At 41.7% G+C, this 24,619-nt stretch overlaps 1 protein-coding gene across 6 annotated transcripts in view; it reads left to right on the plus strand.

Moving 5' to 3' along the window:
• CHCHD6 (coiled-coil-helix-coiled-coil-helix domain containing 6) overlaps window positions 1-24,619 on the plus strand; it is a 203,195-nt gene that overhangs the window by 2,564 nt on the left and 176,012 nt on the right. For all 6 annotated transcript variants that reach the window (XM_083721796.1, XM_083721793.1, XM_083721797.1 and 3 more), the window contains exons 2-4: window positions 1,608-1,731; window positions 3,749-3,818; window positions 4,750-4,894. In XM_083721796.1, the coding sequence (XP_083577922.1) occupies window positions 1,608-1,731; window positions 3,749-3,818; window positions 4,750-4,894 (339 nt within the window). The remainder of the gene's footprint in view (window positions 1-1,607; window positions 1,732-3,748; window positions 3,819-4,749; window positions 4,895-24,619) is intronic.

Here is a 24,619-nt window from a genome sequence, read left to right on the forward strand (position 1 = left end):
ACAGTAAGCAACTTTTAAAATATATATAAAAATCTTTTTCGCAGTATGCAACTTGTAGAAGGTGCATTGATTTAGCTTTGGTTGTTGCAAGCAGTTCTGTCATGAAGACTAATCAAAGTGGTAGATTAAAGAGTATAAAACAGAGATCAGATAAGGATTGAAAACAGCTGAGGAAAGGATAGTAGAGAGAGAGAAGAAACAAAAGCTCACTCTAAGGAGAAGAATGTTGGAAGATTCAGGGCCAACAAAAAAAGTACTTTTTCATGCATCATTAAATTATGGAATTCACTCCTATAGGAGGCATGATTGCCACCAACTTGGATGCCTTTAAAAGAGGAGTAAACAAATTAATGGAGAGTAAGGCTAGCCGTAGCTACTAGCCATGATGGCTGTGCTTGGGCTCCACAGCCATGGGCGTACCCAGGCAAGTGCCCCCCCATCAAGTAAATAAATAAAATATTTAACTGACCGATGAATTGCATGGCAGATAACACAGTTTTTACCCCCCCCCAACATAAAGCCTGTCCCCTAAAAGAAATACTGTGCCCACTTTCACAGCTAAAGGTCCTACTGGCAGGCTTCTCACAGACATCTGGCTGGATGCTGGACTTCCTGGGTCATTGGCCTGCTCCAGCAGAGTCCTTATTTGGGGAAGGGCGATTTGATAATCCTGTTCTTGCTTTCTATTAGAGAAGCCTAAGCAATCTACAGCAAAAGGATTAGACTTTTCTTTTTAATTTCATACTAACAAATATATCTGTAATCACGATAAGTTTATTTGATATTCTTGTCTCTTGCTATTTTTATCCTTATGTGCATAGACCCTTAGGAATAGGGTGGGCTAGAATTCCAAATATATTCTAAAAATCATTTTTAGAAAATCATTTTCTAGCATATTCAGTTCCTTTTTTGGGACATTCTCAAAGATGGTAACTTTACTCTTCCAGCATTGCCTGAGGAGTGTCAAAATGACAAATTAATACCTGCCATGCAATCCCTTTCCTATTCATGCCTAAATGTATTTTGGGGGAATATACTGTATACCTTTCAGGTATACTTACGGTAGCTTACAGAAAAATAATACAACAAAATAATCAGTCTTATTAGGACTGTTTTTAAATCACTATATACCCTGCACATCATAACAGCCCATTAGCAGCAGACAGCAAACTAAAAATTTGACTAGTGAATAATTATTTTCCTCTAGAGTGCTTGTCATTCTTTTGTTATTAAGGGTAAGTTGTTGCATCTCCGATAATTTCCAGACAAGAGATAGAGAGATGAAGGCAGCAGCAGATGAATTATGATTTCTTGATCTCCAACACTTAGTTTGGGGATTCATCCAAATTCTGATACAGGGGTGGCCAACTCCCAAAAAGACTTGCGATCTACTCACAGAGTTAAAAACTGGCAGTGATCTAACCCCCTTTTTTTTTGGGTTCAGGTCAAAGTTCTTGAGCTTCTTTGGGAGGAGCCATGGATCTACCAGTGATCTACCACAGACGTTCAGTGATCTACTGGTAGATCACAATCTACCTGTTAGACGTGCCTGCTATAATACAACTAGTCTCTCTTTTTCTTTCTCTCTGCTTTTAAAATTGTGTTAGCTTTCTGAAGATGTGGTGAAACGAATGAAGGAACCTTTCCAACCTAAAAGGGATCAGCGATCACCGTCCTTGTCTCCTCCTCCTTTGTCGCAATCTACAGAAGGGAAATGTAAGACGTCTACAGGTATAGTGCTGAATTTTTACAGTACTCATATGTGTGACATATGGCTGTCTTCCTTTTTCACAGCACACTTGTGTTTCATCAATGCATCAGCATTTTAAGGTAACAGTGACTTAGTACGTTCTATTTCCATTTAGCTGGGCACATGTTCTGGGTCCATTGTTGTTCAACATCTTTATAAATGACTTGAATGAAGGAGTGGAGGGGATGCTCATCCAACTTGCAGATGACACCAAACTGGGTGGGGTAATCAATGCTGCAGAAGACAGAATCGGGATTCAATGTGATCTTAACAGATTGGAGAACTGGGTCCAAAGTAACAAAATGAATTTCATTAGGGAAAAACATAAGGTTCTACAGTTAGGTAGGGAGAACCAGCTGCACAAATATAAGATGTGGGGGGACACCTGGCTTGCCAATAGTACATTTGAAAAGGATCCAGGGGTCTTGGTGGATCACAAGCTTAACATGAGCCAACAGTGTGATGTAGGAGCAAAAAAAAAAAGCTATTTCTGTTCTAGACTGCATATAGTGTCCTGATCAAGGGAAGTAAGAGTATTGCTCTATTTTGCCTTGGTCAGACCATACCAGGAGTACTGTATCCAGTTCTGGGTGTACCACAATTTAAGGAGGATATTGACAAGTTGGAACATGTGCAGAGGGGGGCAACAAAGATGATAAAGGGTCTGGAAATCAGGCCTTATGAGGAATGGTTGAGGAGTTGAGTTTAATCTGGGTAAGGGAATGAGAACCATCTTCATATATCTATCACATGAAAGATGGATCAAACTTGTTTTCTCCTGCTCCAGACAGCAGGACCTAAACCAATGGCTTCAAGTTACAAGAAAGGAGATGCAGACCAAATATCAGGAAGAACTTTCTGACAGTAAGAGCTGTTGAACAGTAGAACTGACTCTTTCGGAAAGTGGTGTGCTCTTCTTCATTGGAGGTTTTTAAGCTGAGTCTGGATGGCCATCTGTCATGGATGCTTTAGTTGAGATTCCTGCATTGCAGTGGGTTAGACTAGATGACCTTTGGGGTCGCCTCAAACTCTACAATTCTAAAATGTTTTGTTACTCTACAGCATTGAGAGCCCGTGTGGTTTAGTTGTGGTTTAGTATTGACCTAGGACTGAAGAGACTAGGATTCAAATCCTTGCTGGACCATAAGGTCCACCGGGTGCTCTTGGGCCAGTCACCAACTCTAATCTTAATCTTGCTCACAGGGTTGTCATGAAGATAATATGGGTGGGGGGATTTCCTTTACCATGGTTTCCTTGGCAGAAAGGTGGGATATAAATGCACTAATAAATAGAATAAAATGTAGGGGAAAGCAACTATAATGCGACTGTTAGATTTGATTGATTATATTTGGTGCTTAGGGATTGTACCATAAGCATGTAGTGTAGTTATGTGTGTTCAGAGGTTCACGAACCTATTCCAGATGTTACCAGTGAGAAAGAAGTGGAGGAATTCTGATGGAGCTCAGCTGTTTCATTCTCTGCCTAATGGCTTGTTTCAAAGAATGGTCTCTCGTGAGTGGTTTGCTTACCTAAGTCAGATGGTTCTTGATTTCCTCTGTAGTCCCTAAACAAGCATTCTTGGCTCATCTGTCAGTTGTCCCTACAGGAGCCTTAATCTTGTTGTTTTGAGGGATCCGGTATGATTTGTGAGCTAGTGAATCAGTTCTTTACTGGTTGAAAATGAGCTGATTAGCTTTCCCCCATAATGTCTAGTTGTGGGTAAAAAAATAATAATTGTAAGAGCCCCCCTGCTTTAAAGATGAACTCCACACTACTCCCACCTGCCTTGTTCCGTGTCATAGTTACAGGAACAATTTATTCAGTCTTCATGATTTAACAAAGATTTTCTCACTCAATCATAGACCATTGCTAATTTAACTCAGTGACTTGCTGGAATCTTACACCTCTGCCCTTTTATACATCATATATTTTAATTAATCAAGGAGAGAGGCAACTTTTTATTCCACATTAGTTTTATTCTTCTTTTCTTTTCTCCAGAGATCCGTCCGCCAACAGCTGACAACTTGGGCCGAAAACCCTCTGAAGCAGAGGAGGATCTGTACAAGAGGTGAGACACGTTTGCATCATAAGATCACCATCCAGATTCATCTGTTCTTTTGAGGCCATTTACATGGTGCAGTGCTACTGTTTTGTGGTTGGTGGGAACAATGCAGTGGACGGGAGAGCTGAAATTGTCTTTCGTTGCTTTTCTGCTACCACAGGCCCAACCCAACCTTTAGGACAGAGGTGGTGAACTTGTGATCCTGACCAATATGTTGTTGGTCTCCAACTCCCATCAGACCTAAGCAGCTTGGACAATGCTCAGGGTTGATGGGATGGTTGTCCTGCAACATTTGGAGAACCACAAGTTCTCCACCCAGCCTTAAGGCAATGAAGAATTTTCTCACTCCTGGTATTACTGAGTAACAGAGTACTTGGGCATGTATGATCTATGTTGTTGTTTAGTCATTTAGTCGTGTCCGACTCTTCGTGACCCCATGGACCAGAGCACGCCAGGCACTTCTGTCCTCCACTGCCTCCCACGGTTTGTTCAAACTCATGCTGGTAGCTTCGAGAACACCATCCAACCATCTCGTCCTCTGTCGTCCCCTTCTCCTTGTGCCCTCCATCTTTCCCAACATCAGGGTCTTTTCCAGGGAGTCTTCTCTATAAGATGATCTATAAGATGGCATATTAAAATCTATTCTCTTCCCTGGGCAGGGGTGAGGTGGTGTGGTGGTGGTGTCACTGAATAGTTGAATACTGGAATGATTGGGTATGAGCCAATTGTGTGTGCATCACCTTCTGATTGGATTGCTCATTGCTCAATTACATTCATAGCTCATTGTGCTCCAGAAATTAAAATAGTGACCTGGTCCCATGAGCTGGTGATTGTGCCATGTAGAGCATAACTCTGCTCACTATGGTTCCGGCCATGAGAGCTGCACCTTAATTTGGGAGTCCAAAGGGATTTGCTGAGCCTTTCCTTCTCCCAGCAGGTATGAGCAAGAGCAGGCAATGGTCCAAGAGGAGCTACTCCGACTGGCCAAAAGAGAGCGGGAGGCAGCCAATGAGAGTCTGAATGTGAGCCTCCAGCGGGAGAGGAATACCACCAATGAAGAGAAGCTGAAAGCAGCCCAGCTGGTGAGTATCACAAAAGCCTTTTTGGGAGGTAGCACCCACCCCCTGGAATGCCATTCCTCGGGTAATTCATGAGGGAAAGACAATAATAACCTTTAAGCGCTTCTTAAAAAGTTTGGCCATACTTTCTTGGACTCTGACATTTAATTTTTGATTTCCTATTTTCTTTACAGCTGTTTTATTTGTCATACCTCTTTTTTTTTTACATTCTTTTATGAAACTATATTGATTGTTGTGTTTTTATTCTTTGCAAACTGTTTAGAGGTTTCTTATGATACTAAGTAGTATAATTTGTGTAATAAACAGTTTATAAACAGGTTTTTATTTAATTAGTCAGTTAAATGTTAAAATCTTTTTCATAGCCCCTCTTAGAGTTGTATAACTCATAAGAAGACTTGAAGGCAGGAAGAAGATACACTAAATAGGGATGGCTATTGGCCATGTGGACTATGGCTCCAGGGAGTTGAAACCCAACATCTGGTTTCCCCACCTCTTTTATGGCATCTTTCCTGTCTGATCTGAAAGGAGCAGTTTTGACAAGGAGTTAAATAAAAGAAGGGAGTGAATGTCTGAGGCAGGTGAAAGGTGGGTGAGACATCATGCCTGGCAGCTGCAGTGTTAGTGCTGTTACAGCTCTGGAGAGGTGATAATTTCTTTTTTTGTGAAATGTAATTATCAGGCTATTGTAAGGGGGGGGGAGGAAATCAGTGAATTATTTCCAAATTCAGATCAATCTTGTCTCAGAGAGTTGGCTCCACAGTTATGTGGAGTGCTCTTGCTTGCCTCTAGCCTGTGGAAATTCTCTTAATAAGTAATGAGAAGAAAGTTCAAGAAGAGGAGACACCTGCCTCTAAGAAAATTAAGGGTACCACTGATGAGCCATTTCAAGTTTCTCAGTAGTACCCACAGTTTTCTTGGAGGCTGGCAGGCTTCTAAACCCTGCCATGTTACATTGTGTGAGGGGCTTGGAGGAGCGGCAAACATATGCAGTCCTGCATTGTTTGCATCCATCTGTCTCAGGAGGCAATGGAAGAGTATAATTTTGGGGCTGAAGTCAAATCATTGGAGAGTTTCAGCACCTGCTGTGACTGTCATTCTGAGCTGCGTAAGTGTAATTCAGGCAGCAGAGTCAGAAAATGAAGCCATCTTTTTTAGACCAAAGAGATGCCTTGAAAAGAATTGGGAATAAAGAAAGCTTTGACTTTCGGTGTATCCTTGAACACCTGGTGGAGGAGCCTAGATGTGAGTATATGAACTTGTGTTGGCAGTAGAGAAATCAACAAGCTGACATAAGAGCTTTGGTGGCTAGTAGCATGCTGTCCCAAATAAATTTGAAATTTCATGGCAAAATATGTTCTTCTAAGGCAGAATACAAAGTTTTTTTTACAGACAAGTGTATCTGTATCATTCCAAATAGGAACACTTTTTAAGAATTTCAGGGTTCAAGTCTTTCTAGCGTATAATAACAATTATTTTAGGGGGGGGGTTTATATAGCATTTTTGAGTATTGTAAAGGCTTTACACACACACTGTCTTATTATGTTCTTCCAGTTTTAAAGCAAGGTGATAAGAGTCTACACTTAAACTCTTGTAGGACATTGAAGTTCAACACAATCAGAAACCAGTAGGCATAGGAACCAGGTAGTACAATGTATAATAAAGTAGGCATAGTTATACATTGCATGTTAGAAGCAGGGAATATCCTTTCATTCTTTATAAAGTGCTCTGCACGTGGATGATGATGCTATATAAGTATATAGATAAATAATTTCAGGGTACGAATCCTGAATTTCAGAAGGGCTTAATCGGCTCGTTCCTCTCTCAGGCATCCCAAACAATCTAAATGTTTACATTGAGTCAGGTAGGTGGAGGCTATAAAGTGAAAAGTCACTTGCTTGGAATGTTAGAAAGTATGTTAACCTAATTTATATTACCCACGGTCTTAAGTGAAATACAGACTAACTAACTTGGATTTTAAAATTCTCTGCTGTGAGAATTCCTAATGCAAATCAAATGGATTTTAACTCAACACTGGGTAAAAAGCATTTTTCGTCCTTATTGAACAGTGTCGATGAATGCTTCTTTGTATTGAGACACTGTTGGTAAGATGACGCTGAAATTAATGAAAATTGGATGCATACATTATTCAGACAAGCTAATGTTGGTGTTGCTCAAACCTCTTTCAAATACCCTGCAGTCATTCATTAAGCTGATGACTTTGGCTGGGCTTTTCAGTGATTTGGAAGAAGTATTATAGAGCTGTCAGGTTTTGTGTGTGTGTTTGTGTGTCTGTATGCATATCCATGCTTTACTACCATAGTGTTTGGTCAAGTGGGTTTCACAGATTTTTACAGCAACTCAGGTTGCAATCTGTAGAAGCTGAAAGAACCCCCCAGAGGGATGATCAGAACTTCAGTGTACATCATTTAAATTTTTATTATGTCAGGCTCTCTAGTACAGAATGCATTACTCAGTCTTTTTCCCCATAGCATGCCCCTATTACAGTTACACAATGCTGGGTCAGGACTAGTAAACTAGTCATATTTCCTCTATCTACTATTCTGACAAGAGGGAAGTTGCTCCTCCAAAATGATAATCTGTAAAACCACTGATTAAGGCACAATTCTCATCTTGCGCTTGTCTGTTACTGCTGTCCATTTTAATGAGACTTTCCAAGACATTCCCAGTGAGTTAATGCCCTTCTGTTTTTCTAAGATGAAAATTTGTCCAATCTACTCTCCACCTTCAAAAGTCTTAAATTATCCTGGAGTTCTGGTAAGAAAGTATTCTTTACCAGTTCTCACGTTTCTGCTTTGCCGTGTGATCAAAGCTGTACCCTACAGCAGGCCTGTGCAGAGAGGGGTGGAGGGCAGCTGGGTATACTGGAAGCCAGGATATAATAAAATAAATAAATAAATAAATACAATTAACGTGAAAGCCAGAAGCAGCAGGCATTTAGGTGCCCTGTGCATAGTGGTGCACTGGGAAAGAATGATATGTCAGTGGTCAGCCTATGGCTTCTTCTGAACTATTGGGAGTTGAAGGTCATACCATGTATCATTGGAAAGGTCACCTGGAGACACCCTGTGCCCTTGCTGTAACAGTAATTCAGTCATTAATACTCTCGCCTCGAACAGGCACCTCGGTTAGAGCAGCAATATTCCTTCTTCACTTTGCCACTCTCGGGCCATAAATCTGAATACAATGGCTGTATATTTTAAACGATTTTGCTTTGATTGCATTGAAAGCCATTTGGTGTTTAATCTGTGTTCTTTACGGTTTTCATCCACTGACTTTTATTATTATTAGTATCTGTGCAAAGCGATGGCTCAGTCTTACTGCCCCGTGTGCTTCCCTGGGATTGTAGAATAGGCTGCAAACTGAAAGCCACCAGACTTCTGGGCATAATTAATTACTTATTTCATAAAAGAGACCCTTTGCTTGAAAACAGGCGGAGAAGGAAGCTAGCTTGGAAGCCAGAGAAGCAGTGAGACTTTATTAAGGCACTCTCTGTGTTTCAGATTCTGTTGCTGATTTGGGGTAAAACCAGAAAAGTGGGTACTTCAGGGTTCTCTTTCACAGCATTAACCATACAGGATACTCTTTTTGTGCCAAATACAAATAGTGCTTTGCAAATGCACTATAGGTTTAGTCAGGCTTGCCCTATGTTCACCCCTGACCTTCCTCTCTGCCAATTCTGAAAGGATCCAGCTCTGTGCCTCAGAATCAACATTGCAAATGAAGCACATCATTGGCTTATATTTTCCTTTGGATAACTTTGTTTCCATGGTGCTTGAATAGATTTGTAAATTTATTTAGCAATGGCAGGGAAGTCAAAAAGGATGGTTGATTGTCCCATAGGGGTTTCGGGGGAGAGTAGCCATAGGAGAGGCTGGCTCATGAACTTTCACACATTTCTGTTTCCTTTTCTGTCAAAACCAAAAAGCCCAGGCTCACAATAGGTTTAGAACTGAAGGGAGGTAGTTCAGCATGCTTTCCCTCCCTTTCACCCCGAAGACATCCAGGAACCTGATTTAATTTAATTTATTTGTTTCTTCGGCTGTTTTTTGTTTTTAGGGCAAGTCCCTCACAAGGCAGCTTATGTAAGAGCAACAGTAGAATCCAGTATCATATTTCAATAAAAAGCAATAATTTGAAACAGCAGTCTCAAACATTTCACAGGCCGGCAACTCACCACTGTGAAATTGACTAAAAACTAATCTAAAAGATTTTCAAATGAGCAGTGATATATTATAAACAACTACGTGTATGTTCTATATTTTCCCTGAAATAGGATTCCAAGGTAGATTACAGAAGAAGAAATCAGAAAAATAATAAAAACAATCAAAGGCATTCTAAAACCAAATATGATGATGGCAAAGAAGCAGAAAAGCTAGCTCTAAAAGCAATCGTAAGAAAGAAAGAAAAGTGATACAATTCTGTTTCCCTTATAAGAGCACTCACAACAGTGAACTAACTAGGTTATCTCCCTCCCACCCCTCTTACAGAGGGATGTACCAGCATAAAAAAGATATTCAGCCACTTCAGATAACCACTATTTTATCAAAGGAGATATATATATATATGTCTACCAGTGATGCTCCTTGTTAGCTGTACTCAATGAAGACTCATTGAAATAATGGACTTAAAGACTTAAAGTCTAATGGGTTGGTTCCAAGTGTGACAAAGTGGTTTGATTTTGCCCTGTGCCAGAGATGGCCCTCCAGGTGTTGTTTGATGTCAACTCCTATCAGCCTCAGCTAGCACAGCCGATTTTTAGGGATGAAATTTTAGTCCGACAACATATGGCTGGCCACAAGTTCCCCATTTTTGCCCTATGTTTTCCTGTGAACAAAAAGGATTTGGGGGCTCAGCTTAAAAGTGGCAAGCCATGTTCACCCCCTGCAGCAAGGACCCCTAGCTCCTATGTTGGGTTAAGGTCTCAAGGCAAACCTGCCCACCCCCATGAGCCATGAAGACATCACAGGAGCTTTCGGTGGGCAGGCCACATACTTCGCTTCAGCCCCTGGATTGCCAGCTCTGACCAGCGATGGATTTGCACCTAGATGCTGCTCTTGCTTGCAGCAGGAATATTGGGTCCATTTTGCAGCAAATGTATGGGGTTTCTGTTGTGGGTAGCCTCTCACCAAATCTGGAGAAGCCCACAATTCCCCACCACCTGCGTCCACACACTCATAGGTTTAAAATAAGTGATGGGTTCTTGCCGTTGTCTAAACAATAGCTAGTTGTCTAAACTGTTAGAAGGAGGGGGGAATCAGAAGGAAAAGAAATTGGGGAAAGGACAGCAGAAAAGCAATGGAAAGGGGGAGGGAGGGAGGGAAGAGGAAAATGGCAAATGGGAAGAGAAAGATAAGAAAAGCTGTAGCTGAAAAAGTGGACAAATAAAAAGGGAAACAAAGACTCAGGCCCTCTTACCTTTGCTCAGAAAGAAAGGGTATTTAAAGCCTCCCCAGAATGCTTGTTGAAGGTTGAATGTGTCCTGGACTATGACGCCTCAGGGACTTTACATAAAATGCTACTCAGTCAAAGGTCACTTTCCTTTCCCTGCTTCCCCATCTCTGTCAGGGGATAGCTCTCTCAGACTCCACAGATTCATTGTCTGACACTGAGGTGAGCTAAACATGAAGAAGCCTGGTGTCCACCTGCAAGGACAAATTTAGAAACTTGCTTTTGGTTATTCAGAACGTGCTGAGTTGTCTGGACCCAGAGCTGTAGCTAACAGTAACTGGTTTAAATAAATTGCTTAAGAAACCACAGTTTGAAGTTGGCTTGTCTGAAACTATCCATAGTTAATGTGGACCATAGTTTGTCGATCCAGACCACACCACGACCTGCAGTTAAGCAAAAGCAGGAACGGAAGTTTAGCAGTGATGTCCAAATGCAGCTGGTGTGTAGTTCCAACCTTGGCCTACAATCCTGTGCTCAGTTAACATCCCATTGAACACAGTGTGGTGTACTTTTGTGAAAACACTCACAGGATCACAGTGTTAGCCATTCTGCTGCATCTGCTTATTTGACTGTCTATTTTTTAGGGTGAAAGTCACGTTAAAGTCTAGATGCTGTTAGCACTTCTGTCTGCTACTAAAGAATACTTGTGCTGAAAGTGGTTTGACTTCTTTACATGAAAATCCTGAGGCCAGTTTTTCTAATTGTTTGTGTTTTCATCTGAGCATACCAAAACATTATCAGTAGTGTTACCACATTAATTTTGTTTCTTTTTTGTTTTGCCTCCTGAAGCTTTAACAGCATTTTCAGGGGTCTATTTTAAAATGTTTTGCTGTAGAAACCAGATAAAAATGAGGTGGGAAGTAGAGATTCTGACTTAATTGTGTATTCCTCCAAATAGCTAGGACTTGGTGTACAATATTTAATACTGTGAAGCTTGCAGTTTAATTGGAGTCAGTATGCCTCTGAATACTGGTTGCCTACTTTTCCCAAGTAGGAAAAGTGCTGCTTGAGGGCTTCCCATAGGCATCTGGTTGACCCCTGTTCGAAACAGGATAGATGGCTAGATGGGTCTTTGGTCTGGTCCAGCAGGGCTCTTCTTAATTTGGGAGGCATGCAACTGCTGCTTTTCATATTTTCTGATAACTGCAGATAGTTCCAACTCCTGTCCAATCCAATGCTTTCTTGTTTTGTGAGAATCTCTGTTTGCCTTCCAAGATTCTTGGACACCTTTTTTTGTATCCCGCCTTCCATTGTGTTGCGGATATGAGCATGGGTGAGCTCGTGTGTCAGTAGCAGCAGCTTTTAAGGCCTAATGGGTTTAAGCAAAACCTTTGAAACAAATCAGTGAGAGAAGTGGGAGGGAGGAGAAATAAACGCGATTAAGCAAAGGCATCTCATTACGGCTCTAGAAAAGAAGGATTATAGCCTAGAAAATAGGAGGATATCATTTAGAGAGGGGTGTGTGCATGACGGTGTTATTGGGATAGAGGGAGAGCAAATAGAATAAATGAAATTAATACCCTGAAAAGAAGCATTACCCGGATTTAGGAATTGGTCTAATGTGATTTGCTCAAAGCTCTGAAGTTCTTATCTCATTTAATCCCCTAGGATAATAGCCTTGTCAGATGTATTGACCAAGAAAGCCCTCTAATTTCCCCTTCCCCCATTTTTTTGTCTTTCCCAAAAAGTAATTTGGGTGCTGGGAAAGTTTCATAACTATCCGAAGGGAAGGAAGGTATTGGGTCACCTGTGGAAAGCAATTAGACTGAAGCAGAGTAGTGGTGTCACCAGGGAGTTAATCTGTGTGTTTGCTGATTGGTTTTTTTGTTGAACAGAAATCTTTCCTGTGGCTGCTGAAATGTTGTCCCTAGTCTTTCTCACGAGAAATTAGAATTAGGCCATGGCCATGTTATGGGTGGTTAAGTTTGTTTGGCGGCGTTTCAGGAGCAATCATATTGGTGTGTTTTTCTTTGTTGAAAGCCAAAGCTTCCTTCCTATCACTTTGGGAAGTAATTGCATGGAATATGTGCTACCTCTTATTCATTTGGCTTCAGTTGGTTAGGAAACACATAAGTTTTTGAACTGCGTAGAATTATTCAACTAGGAGAATGGCAAAATGACTAATTGTGTTTGCTGTGAGGAGAAGCAAACTGGGTGGGGAAAATGAATATTTTAGTTTTTATGTGATGGATTTGTGGTATGCTCCTTCCCCATAGCCCATTCAGGGTCTCTAGGTAGCCCCCCCAAAAGGCCTGCATCTGTACTGAGCCATCACTGGGAGGTGACTCTTGATCCTCTCCACCTATCTTGAACAGCAAAATGAGCATCTTCCTGCTTCTGACCATGACATTTGCAGCTCAAAGATTGGGATGATTTATTACTTTATTCTGCACAAAGTGGCTTTCAAAATGTAAAAATAATAACCTTATTAGAACAAGGAAAAAAATGTATCAATACAAGACAGCAGCAGATTAAAAACCAAATCCAGAATATCAGATTGAAAACCAGGTGCAGCAAGTAGTTACACGATTTTATTGGTATTGACCCATTTATTAGTATTAGTATGCACTAAGGAAAAGGTTGTTGATGTGGGCATAAAACTGAACTATTTGTGGATAATATTAATGAAGGATGTGAATTTTAGCTCCTTCACATGAGAAATATAGCTGGCACATCCATTTAGCAAGATGTTTCTCCATTAATTGGCATTCTTTTGTGGGGAGATCTGAATAACTAATGAGAATGTCGCCTTGTTTTAGTTGCTGATGCAGGCCCCAGTTTCTTATGAACTGCTGAGGTTGTTGGGCAAACGGGTGACGGCAGCATCTTTCCTGATTAATGGCTCATATATTATTTGAAGTGCAGTATGGAGGACCTGAAGAAGCTGCCAGCCTTAGGCTATCTAAGAATGAAGCCAGGTAAAGTGAACTCATGCCTACTGTAATTACAGGCTCTGAATGAGGACTTCCAGGCCTCTTGTGCTGGCCTATGGTACACTGGCTGGTTGTGACATTCTCCCCTCTATGTTATGCCAGCTAATGAGAAGAGGGTCCCCTTGGGCGATTGCTGGGCATTTCTTCACCCTGGCAGCTGTAATTTGGAAGCTGATTGATTCACTAAATCATTTTTTTTTGACCAGGTGCCATTCTGAAAGGCAAAATTTACTTTCACACAGCTCAGTTATTTTCAGCAGGTCAAAACTGCTTGTTAGCTTAACCAAGTCAGCAGCTCGTATCCAAAATGTGTAGGGTTGTTTCGCATGGAGTGGTCATGAGAGGGAGAGAGGATTAAATAGTGCTAGGCATGGGTAATGTTTCAAATACAGGAACCTTTTGTTTTTATACCTGTATATGAGAGAATCCCCATGGGTTTGGAACGTTTTATTTTTTTAACAAGACATGACTATAAGATGAGCCACGCAAAGAATGTGATTCTCCCAAAAAGATGTATATGAGATTCAGGACTGTGTCGTGTGCAAATTCTAGTTACATTTACTAAGACTCATTCAAAGTACAGTCGTACCTTGGTTGACGAACACCTTGCAACTTGAACATTTTGGCTTCCAAACGCCACAAACCCGGAAGTGAGTGTTCCAGTTTGTGAACGTTCTTTGGAATCTGAACGTCCAACGCGGCTTCCAATTGGCCTCAGGAGCTTCCTGCGGCCAATTGGAAGCCACGCCTTGGATTCTGAACATTTTGGAAGTCGAACGGATTTCCGGAACGGATTTTGTTCGACTTCCGAGGTACCACTGTATAATAGAATTGTGGCCTTGGATGCAATAACGCAGTCCTGTAAGTAAATCTGAGCAGGTGATATCCCACCTGTTCATACATACCAAAGTTAGTTATATTTGACACATCGAGCCAGTAAGACTGAATTGTTTCCACCGAAGTTTCCATGATGGTTTTTGTTGGAAGCAATTCTGGTGTGCCAGGGGCAGCCAGGTGAGAAGATTTAAATCCCGAAACAATGCACAGTGACTGTAGCGCATTGGAAGGAGCGGGAAGCATGTTAATTTTGCTGAGCGGAGGAGGGAGAGGAGTCGGGCTAATTGTGTGACAATTATGGAGAGACCGTTTCCTTCCATTCCCCTGCTAATGAGCTATCCTTGCAGTTGGCCCTTTCTGTCATGGGAGTTGGGCACACTTCAGTGTTCTTTGTATGCAGCCTCTTAAACATTTAAGGGATCTATTAGGATGAAAAGTGCTCAGGCGGTGTTAAACGAGCATGCTACGGCAGCCTTTGCTTTAGTGCAAGCGCAGTGCTGTCGGCCCTCATTATTAGAGGGCTCCAGCAAAGGATGGTAGTGAACAACTTCAGATCCACGAAAACAGCTTGATTGTCAAAGGAAGAGCTGCTGGGGAAGGGGAAATACGTGGGGGTGGGGGGCTGAGCTTAAAACACGGCCTTAATGTGCCACAACGAACCTGAAAAATTAAAAACTCAGCATATTTCCCCCTCTTGCCCTAGGGGAAAGCAAAGGCATTATCTGGCTGAGGATAAGAGGCTGCCACTCCAACTGCCTCTGTACTTTTAATTTTCCCAGTTACAAAGAGTGTGATTTGTCAGACATCTGTAGCAATCTTTCTTCTTTGCCTTGGAAAAAAAAAACCTTCGGAGTTCTGCTGCTCTCATCTCCTTTTATCTCCTGACTCTGAAGGTTAATTTGTGTTTGGAGGGTTTGTGCAGATTTCAGCAGCTGATGGTCTCGTGAGCTTCCAATTTTTATAGCTGCCTGAGCTGGAGGATGCTCTCTCTGGGCCTTGCCACCTCCCCCCCTCCTTCTAAAAAAATCATAGAACTGAAACAAACTGCTTCTGGAGCTCTCTCCTTTACTTCAAGTTGGCCTCCTTTGCATATGTCTTTGATTGCAGTTTTCACTAATTTCTGAAATCTGCTGTCAACTTAGAATTTTACAGGGCCTTCTTAATGAGTGAAATGTACGTGGTCTGTTTTAGAGGGCTGCAATTTACTTTACTTATGCCGGATAAGGGAGCATTATTGCATCCCAGAGTAGAATTCTGTAACATTTCGCACCATGGTTTCCAGCTATTTTATTGTATTTTAGAAATTTATAAACTGCCCTTCATCATAAGACCACAGGGCAGTTTGCAACACAGTAGCATAAAAACATAATGTAAATAGATAATATAATATCCGTACAATGTAAAAAACAGAAAAGTTACATGCATATAATTCATAGTAAGGAATTCTTAAAGACAGATAATATTAGATAATGCATAATAGTACATAATGAGCAATGCATAATAAGCAGCAGTGTTAAATTATTCACAATGTCAACTTGCAATAAACTCCACAATTCAAGCCCTGTGAAATACAAGAATCTAATAACATAAGTTAATCAAGAAATTGAAGATGTCTTAAGAGTTGTAACCAACCTGATTTTTAGTGTAAAAGGGGCAATGCAGTCCTCAGTTCAACACAGCTTTCCTTTGGGAAATTCCTATACTAATATGATTCAACTCATAGTCTACCAAAAATAGTTTTATGTGCATGGGGTTTCATCTGCAGGTATGCAGAAAGGGGTCCCATATTCTGGGGTATTGTGGAAAACTCTTCTGTGCAATAGACCCATAACCTGATGGATGGATGCAATTATGTATGGCTTCCCTCAGCAATAAAAAACAGATGTGATGTTCAGTGTATGTAAGTTGCTTGTTCTTTTAGTCTCAAAATAACAGCTGAGGGGGACATGCAAGGAGGATTGGAATTGTGGCATCAGCTGAGGAAGGTTGCTCTGTTCTCTCCATTCCATGATACCAGTGAACATTTATACACAGAGAGACATGCACACACACACAGGACTGTTCTTAGCAGCTTTCATTGGCTCCTTTGATATGTCTCTCTGAACTTGGCTTCCTCTGGGCATACCTGGAAATTGAACAGTGGCTTATGTGCCAGTCTTGCTTGTCTCTTGGTCTTTGGTCAATGGATGTCTTTACAGTTTTAGAAGTGCTGCATCAATGTATGTGCATTTTAGCTGCTGTTCCATTTTGTCATTGTTAAAACCACCACGACCTTTTGTTAAAAGCTACTTTAGGGATTAGAGTGAGGCTTGTTAGGGATTCCTCAAGGGGGCAGCCAATTGTCATTGTGTAAACCTGGCTTCTTTAAACTAAGCATTTCATTGTGGATTGATCCGCCAGCACATCTAAAAATACTAATGTTTTATTCTTTCGCTGATTCAGAGCCAGGGAGTTTCTGAATAAGCTTCCTCAATAAGCCTAGAGACTATTGCTTCACAGCACTGCAGCGTCCTGTGAGTGAACTTTCATCATGTAACGGGGCATCCCTTTCCTCTGTTTCCCCCCTGCACTCCCCCATAATCTGCTCTAGAGGTGCCTCCAATCTTCCCAAGCCAATGTTAGCGGCACACAAGGAGAGGAATGGGAAGTCCCATCACATGAGTGGGAGTTTGTTGCTCTTGCACATGGATGCTGTTGGATGAAACCCCATGGCCTGGAAGTAGAGATGTGTAAAGGAGCCTTTAATCTTTCTCTTGCCTCCTGTGCTTCCTTTCCATTGTTGTCTAGTTTACTTTTACAGTGTGATTTCTGCTTCTGATGAATACTGCATGAAAGCGATAAAGCTGCTCAAGCCTAGCTTGGGAGGTATCCCTAAACACTTCATTGATGCAATGGCTCATTCTGATTTCCTGCCCTTGCCCTGATTAATGGGTTCCTTTGGGCCTCTTCCATACACTACATGGCAGCACAGCCAATCACAGCCCCCTGATGAGCCTATCTTTATGAAAGCATGTTAATAAACTTGAGTTTCTTCTTTTCACGCTCTATGTTTTTAGTGTATGTTTCAGGGTACACCTAAAAAATAAAATCACACTTTGCAAAGAGGCCATTTATTATTTGTTCTCAATTGCCTGCCTTGTTCCGTTGAACAGTTCCACTGTACCTGGAGCTTTTTAAAAAAAGCCCAACCCTAACTTCAAGAGGGAGTTAAATACTCAGGTGGCAGTGCTTTCAAGACTGAAGAGAAGGAAAAGTTGAAGTGTGCCGCTTTTAAAAACATGGTTTTATCTCTGCAGATGCCTCTCCAAGCTCTTCTTACAAGTGAAGTTATGTGTGCGCTACAAAAAGCAAATGCATATACAGTACATACTATAAGTCTTTTAACACACCAGTGCTATAATCTATGTGTTTGCTTCTTTATAGGCTTTAGATATAATCTAATTTGCAGCAAAGTTCTTCCATCTCTGAAGGGGATAAAGCCCAGCCCTTCCAGCACACTCTGCCTGCAAGTTGTGGAGTATCTGCAATGGATGATAGCAATTATTCCATGCTTGAGATGGGAATAACTTCCCTCTGTCAAATCAAGGATATGAAGAATATGTGGCAGGCCTGCAGGAGAGATCAAGCTGTATGTGGAATGAAAGGAAAATACTTTTTTTGGGGGGGGGTAGGATTAAAGTAAGTTGATTTGAAGAGAAAATTCCACTTTAGGCTTTTCTCACACTTAATTTTAAGCACAGACTATCATTCTGGCACAGCTGCCAAAGCTAGTGCCAGATACCTGCTCTTGTTTGCTGATCAAGTTTTTCTTTCTTATTAGCTTCTTGCTCCCTCCCTCTCAATTTCTGTTTTTTCCCAAAGCTGTAGAATAGTTTCCTTGTGCGGATCTACCCCACCCTCACTGGCGGTGTTATCAGCCGTGGCGGGAGGGGGGTGCGTGCAGGGAGGGCGAGATTGTGAGCGGCACCGTTCTCTGGGATTCTAAGTATCAGACAATGTTTTACACGGCGTCCCATTCTCTAGCAGGCTGGTTGGACATGATGTTGGTGCCTTATCTTCATGCTGACACACACTGGACATTAATAGAAATACATTGCTGAGGCACATGTGTGGAATTTCAAGCAGCCTCTCTAGCTGTTGCTTTAGATAGTCTATTGTGTGCTTAACCTCCTTGGAAGAGGTTTTTGATGAGAAATGAATGTTAACTCTCTCATGGCTGGGTGACGTTTGTGTGTGCGCACGCGCGCGCGCGCGCGCGCACACACACACACACACACACACACATATAATCTTAGCTTACTTTCTGATTAATTGCACTTGCCCACTTACGTATACTATGTCTGTGTTCTGGAGTTCAAGGAATCTCTATACCACTATATAAGTAACTGTCAGAATGATTTGTATAAATTCCTGGATAGGGCTAGCTATGTGTTAGGGAACACATGGCCGATATAGCTGACAGGAAATTAATTGAGTCTAGACTCTAGTGCAACATATAGGGTATCCGTGTTATATTATACACTAGTTACCTCCAGTAAAAGATCCATGTATGGTTAAACTTTGAAAAGCATTCCACTGGTCTTCTGCAAATAACATCGCTTCTTTATCTTGAGACGTGGGTGCTACTTTGGGTATCCAGATTAAGCATTTTTGTTTCCTTTTATTTCAATTCTCTTCTGCGCTGTAGTGGTAGTCGTAGTTAACTGTTTCTTTTCTAAAAAAAATAATATATTTTTTTAAAAAAAATCCATCATACAATAGTAGCTAACTATTTCCAGGTCATCTATGGTTCCTCTTTTTTACTGTTTCCTTGAACTATGCCAGTTCACTAATCTGCTAGTAGATTAAAAAAAAAATTTTTTTTAAACTGTCTGATAATAACAAAAGATTGGGATGGTGGCGAGGAAGAAGGATAGCACAAGATAAAATCTATCTCTCTAGTGTGATGAAAGAAAATCCAGACATGGAGAGCTGCAGATCATGAAATGCTGTGTGAGCTGCAAGACTTCCTCGTGTGATATTCTGCTGCAGATTTCGCACACCCCACCACCCCTGTGAATACTCCTTGCCGAGTGTGTCTGTGTTTTAAGAAATGGTCTGTAATTAGGAGAGGAGATAGCATGGTGTTCTAGCCGTATTTGTAATTTAGAACCTTTCTTCTGTTGGAGGCTAGAATTTAGTCTGCCCTGTCCTTGGGTCTCTTTTGTGAATTTGATCAAAAAAGGGTGGGGGGGGGGACATAAGTGTCTTTTGCATTGACTTCAGACAGATCCCTTATTTGGGTGGGGTGCTGCACACATTTTCATAGATCAGTGGTAATATATTTCAAAGGTGTAATTTGGCAGTTATCAAGACAGGATGGCTTATAATATGACCCATTAGTAATTTCCGTAACTGCTCCTCATCTTTTAAAAGCACTTTGCAAAGTTGAAAATGGTCGGATTTGCCTTTTAAATATTTAGAATTACTATAAAGTGTCAGGGAGCACCTGTTCTTCTATAATGCAAGGTGTTTTGTGGCTCAGGAATGAATGGTTAGTCAAATGACACTGCAAAAGCTGAGCGGTGTAGAAAAATGCAGATATGGGTCTATGTAAGAAGTCTTGCCTTGCTCTCTACTTGCAAATCTGTGTTGGCAACAATTCAACAGTTCATTTCCCATTTAAAAAATCTCAATGTTCTTACAGCTGGAAGTATTACTTTTGAAAAAGCAAATGACCACAGGTGGCCAGTCCCTACCATAAAGACCACACCCCCAGTTGTACCTGGCTCCTCCTAATTGACACCAGCCAAAGTGTACCTTGCTATATTGGTCCCAAACTAATCCCATTTCCCCTGAACACAACTTCAACAGGTCCTCCTTCAGAGTGTCATTAGGTGCAACCCAAGCTCATTTTAAAATATCCCCACCGTAGGTTTTTGTAAGAAGAGGTGTAGTTGGAAAGCATTTTTAACATGATTCAGGCCGGCAGAAGTCTTGACAGTCAAGGATTTTTGTCCCACAATTTTTTCCTCATTACAGCTAGCAATCGAGAAGCTCTTTCCATGGTTTAACTCTGAATCCACATCATCTTGGCAGGTATGTGGGGTAGACCCTGTCTGCTCATAACTAGTGGGGAAGGGAGCCCACTAATTCTGCTTGAGCAAAATGTACCAAGTTGATTGTGCAAAACGACTTTCGGTTCCTCTGGCCTTCATTGGAGCTGCAGAGCTCTTTATCCGATTTGCAAGCACCTGAGCTATCCTGCCCCATTATTTTCCTCCAAAAGAGATTTATAAGTAATTTGTGTGGGCAGCCATGCTTTACACATCTGAGGCAAAGTCCAGAAAATTTGAAGTTGAATGTTTAATTTTCATGGTAATGATTCCAGCAAAAAAAAAAAAGTAACTTCTTCCATGTCCCAATTAAAGCAACACCATTAGCCATATCCCTGCTGCAATAATAAAAGAAGTTTGTCATTACAGGTTCTTTTCTGGTGTTAATGAGAAATCTGTTAAGGTGCCTCGAGGGAAGGAAGCCTTAATATTCTTGGCTTCCTTTGTTTGGAGCCTGGGTAAGGTTAGTTGGTGTATGCTTCAGTGCTGCAGGATGGCCTGGGGTACCTTCCAAAAGCAGTTGTAAGGGGTGGGGTATAGCTGGGAAAATTCAGGTAAGGATTGGTTGGGGGCGGGGAGAGGAAGAACACATGAAACTGCCTCATATCAAGTTAATCTAGCCAAATATTGATAGGCAGTGACTCTAGAACGGGTCAGCAAACTTTTTCAGCCGTGGGCTGGTCCACCGTCCCTCAGACCATGTGGTGGGCTGGACTATATTTTGAAAAAAATTCCTATGCCTCACAAATAAGCCACAAATAAGAACACATTCTACTCATGTAAAAACATGCTGATTCCCGGGCTGTCCGCGGGCCGGATTGAGAAGGCGATTGGGCCCCATCTGGCCCCCGGGCCTTAGATTGCCTACCCCTGCTCTAGAAGGTGGCTTTTCAAGCTATGCTCTGAGATCCTTTAACTTAGAGATGCCAGGGGCAGCTAAGACTCTTCTCCAGAGATCATGCGCCAGGTGAATTACTGATTAATCCAGAATTAGTGTGTTAAATGCTTACAATCATAGATGAATGTATGATAAACTCATATAGAAATGATGCATGTGGTGTCCAGGGCTGAAATGTTCCCAAGATACATTTATGCTGCGGGCAGTACAACCTCATGCAACGTAACCAAGGTTTCTATCCGTTTTTATAGTTTGTAGAAAAATGCATGTTTCACCGGGTGTAGCATTTCTTCTTCCTTTATGACCTGCTGGAATTTCCCTCTTCTGCTCAGCTGTTGATAGCAAAGGGGCCCTGCCCTCCTCTGCACCAGGGCATCCTATATGCTGCAGTTTAAACTTTCTGATCACAGATCTATATTAATAAAAACAGAATTTTCAGTACCTGGCAACTGAACTCCCAGTAATGTCACTTCTCTAAATTGTCCTGCAGGTGTTGCCCTTGAGCTGCAGTGATCTCACAAAGGAAACCCGGCCACTGTATTTCCTTTGGCTAACTCAAGGCTTAGGCTAGAATCTAAGGCCAGCCGTCAACACCTACCTATAGGCTGGGTTGATGGCACTTGCTTTGCAAACATACAGCTTTATTTTGCATTAATGAAATAAACCGCTACTGCTGTGGGGCAACTTAACATGCTCACCCAACTTTGCGTGTAGGGGGAAATGTTTGTATCGTAATTTCTAAGGGGTGGTGCAAGTGGCTTATTTTGCAGCCAGCAGACAAGTCAGCTGATGTGCTCAACAACTTCTTGTCCTGTGTGCTTGTGGAGGGGGTTGGGGGAAATCACTCGGGCAACCCTTCACAAGTGACCGCTTATATATGCCATTGCTGGAGGTGGTCTTCGGGCCAGTGGTGACAAGGCAAATGATCATACTTGTGATGCCTCTCCTAAGGCAGCCTCAAGTTTGGTTTAGGCCTCCAGTGAAGAGATTTTCTGTGGCACATCTGAGATTAGGAAGCTTTGTTTTCTTTCCCAATAAGATAACTGCAGGAAAAATTAGGTGTTGCAGCTGAAGCTATACAAGCAGGATCAAAATAACAGGTGCTTGTACTGTCCGTCTTTCCCAGGAGGTGATCCCTAAATGCTACAGTGAATCCCAGGTGACTGATTGTGTTTACCTGACCTGCGGTGTCTGGAATATACAGAATCTCTCTCTCTCCCTTTTTGATCAGTGCTGCACAACTTCAGTCTTCTCTGTATGGCTCCTGTGGAAGCTTCAGGCTGTAACTGAAATGCAGTTCTTCCTGACTGTGTCACTTTTTTGTGTTTTGTTTGTTTTGTTTCCAGGCTGAAGGATTTGACAAATCCTTCATTAGTGATGGATGTGTCCCTTCCTTTGCCGATCTGTTTTCTGATGTCGTCTGAACATTTTTCTTTGCTCAAGCTGAAATACATTCCACTGGGTGGCAGTAGAACAACAATGTGGAATTTTGCTTTCTAGCTGAAGTATCTGAATTGCATCTCAAATCCTCTTGCATACCAATGAACCACCTCAAAGGCTTGTCTAGTGCTGGGTTCTCTGGGGCTTGGGGTGTTGCAGTATATGTCATATTTTAAATCCAAATGCAGGCTTTCTTAACAGTGCTGGCAATCCATCCCTCTCTTGCGGAGTTGTGGATCCAGAATAAAAATCAAAAAATGTATGGTGTTGCCCACTATCCATTTGATTTCTTTCCTGATGCACATCAGTATTGCCGGTTTTATTAAGTGTGGGTGCTGTGGTTGTGTTTTAGGGTTAACTGCTTATATGATATTTTTTAAAGGATACAGCCATTTAGCCCTGCTCCAATACAATAATTGCCTCTGGTAGAGATTAGTATACAGTTGTTGGTGTCCTTATTGGGGATCAAGACTGCATTCTAGGCATCCATAATTCTGTTGTCATGCCATCACCAGGAGCAGTGAGCTGATGTTTGAACAAACTTTGATGGTTGATTGGGCAAGTTTGGCATCAACTTTCTAATTGGCCAGTGGCTTTTATAAATATTATTTTAGGCTGCCTGGGAGCTCCTATCTTTATGTTGCTTTATATACTTCCCTGTACAACCATGTTTTTCCAACTTGTGTCCTTAAGGATCCTGTAAAATTAGGTTTTATATATATATATAGAGAGAGAGAGAGAACGAGAGAACATTGTGGTGTTGGCCTGTCCTATGTCTCACCTTTCATTTCAGTTGGCTCCCCGTTTCCATTTTCAGCACAGCCATCTTGAAATGTGTATTATGCTCATGGACAGCAGGGGGAAATGCCAGACTGAAATTTGATGCATATGTGTCTTACATTCAGCTTGCATTTTTGGTATGAAATAGGATGGCAGCATATCGAGGGAGTAGGAGATCTGGGGGCACTATCAAAACATAAAATACTTTATGATCAGTTAGGACTCTTCCTAGTCTTTATGACTTTTTCACTTTATCTGTCTTAGTTGAGAAGAAACTAACTAACTGGCCAGAGATAGCCTGGCCACAGTGATCCATTCTCTAGTAACTTCCGGATTTGATTAGGTCAGATTAGTCTAAGGTGTTCTGTGTGAGACTGCCTTTGAAAATGGTTGGAATTTGCGGATGGTGCAGAATGCTGTGGCAAGAATATTGACAATTGCGGTCAAATTAAACCAGTTCTGAAGAGTCTGAACTGGCTTCCTGTTTGCTACTGAGCCCCACTCAAGGTTCTAACACAGGTTTACAAGAGCCCGAAATGAAGGAGCACTGCTCTCAGTATCATTCTATCTGGGCCTTGAGACCTGTTTGGAATGCCCTGCTTGTTAATTCATCTTCGAGTGATGTTTGTACCTCTATAGCTTGTGAATGGGCTTACTCAGTGATGGTTCCCTGGCTCTGGAGCACTCTCCCTCTTGAAATCCAGCTGGTGCTAAATAAAGTTTTAATAGATATTATTAAAATATTCCTGGATATAACTCAGCCAAAATCGACATTTGGCTTGTCTTCTGACTCTGGATCAAATACATTAAAAATGGGAGGGGGCCAGGATAGAATAGGAAATATTATTGGGAAGTTAACAGTTAAGTTATTGGGAAGTTAAAAGGAGATATTTCCACTGTTGACAATCAGTGTAAGAAGTGAAGCTCATAGCAGTAATGGGTAAGGGATGGATTCGGGATTTGCACTCTGCCTTCTGAGCCTATCAGAGCCATACTATGAAGGTTGGAAAGATCATGGAGAAGTTTGACTCACCACTCCCCCTTGAACAGCTGCCTGTACCTCTTCAGGAGATGGTTTGAGATGGATGCAGGGTTCACTCATTGCCAAACACGCATCTTCTGGAGACCTGATTTCAATGCTTTTCTTGTCTGTGACTTTCCTAGTTCCATGCTGCCTCTCCTGTACAGTGGTACCGTACTTAACCTGAAACTGTTCTTAACCTGAAGCACCACTTTAGCTAATGGGGCCTCCCGCTGCCACCGCGCCGCCGGAGCA

This window comes from Podarcis gaigeae (genome assembly GCF_964106915.1).
Source record: "Podarcis gaigeae genome assembly, chromosome: 2".
Taxonomy (NCBI): domain Eukaryota; kingdom Metazoa; phylum Chordata; class Lepidosauria; order Squamata; family Lacertidae; genus Podarcis; species Podarcis gaigeae.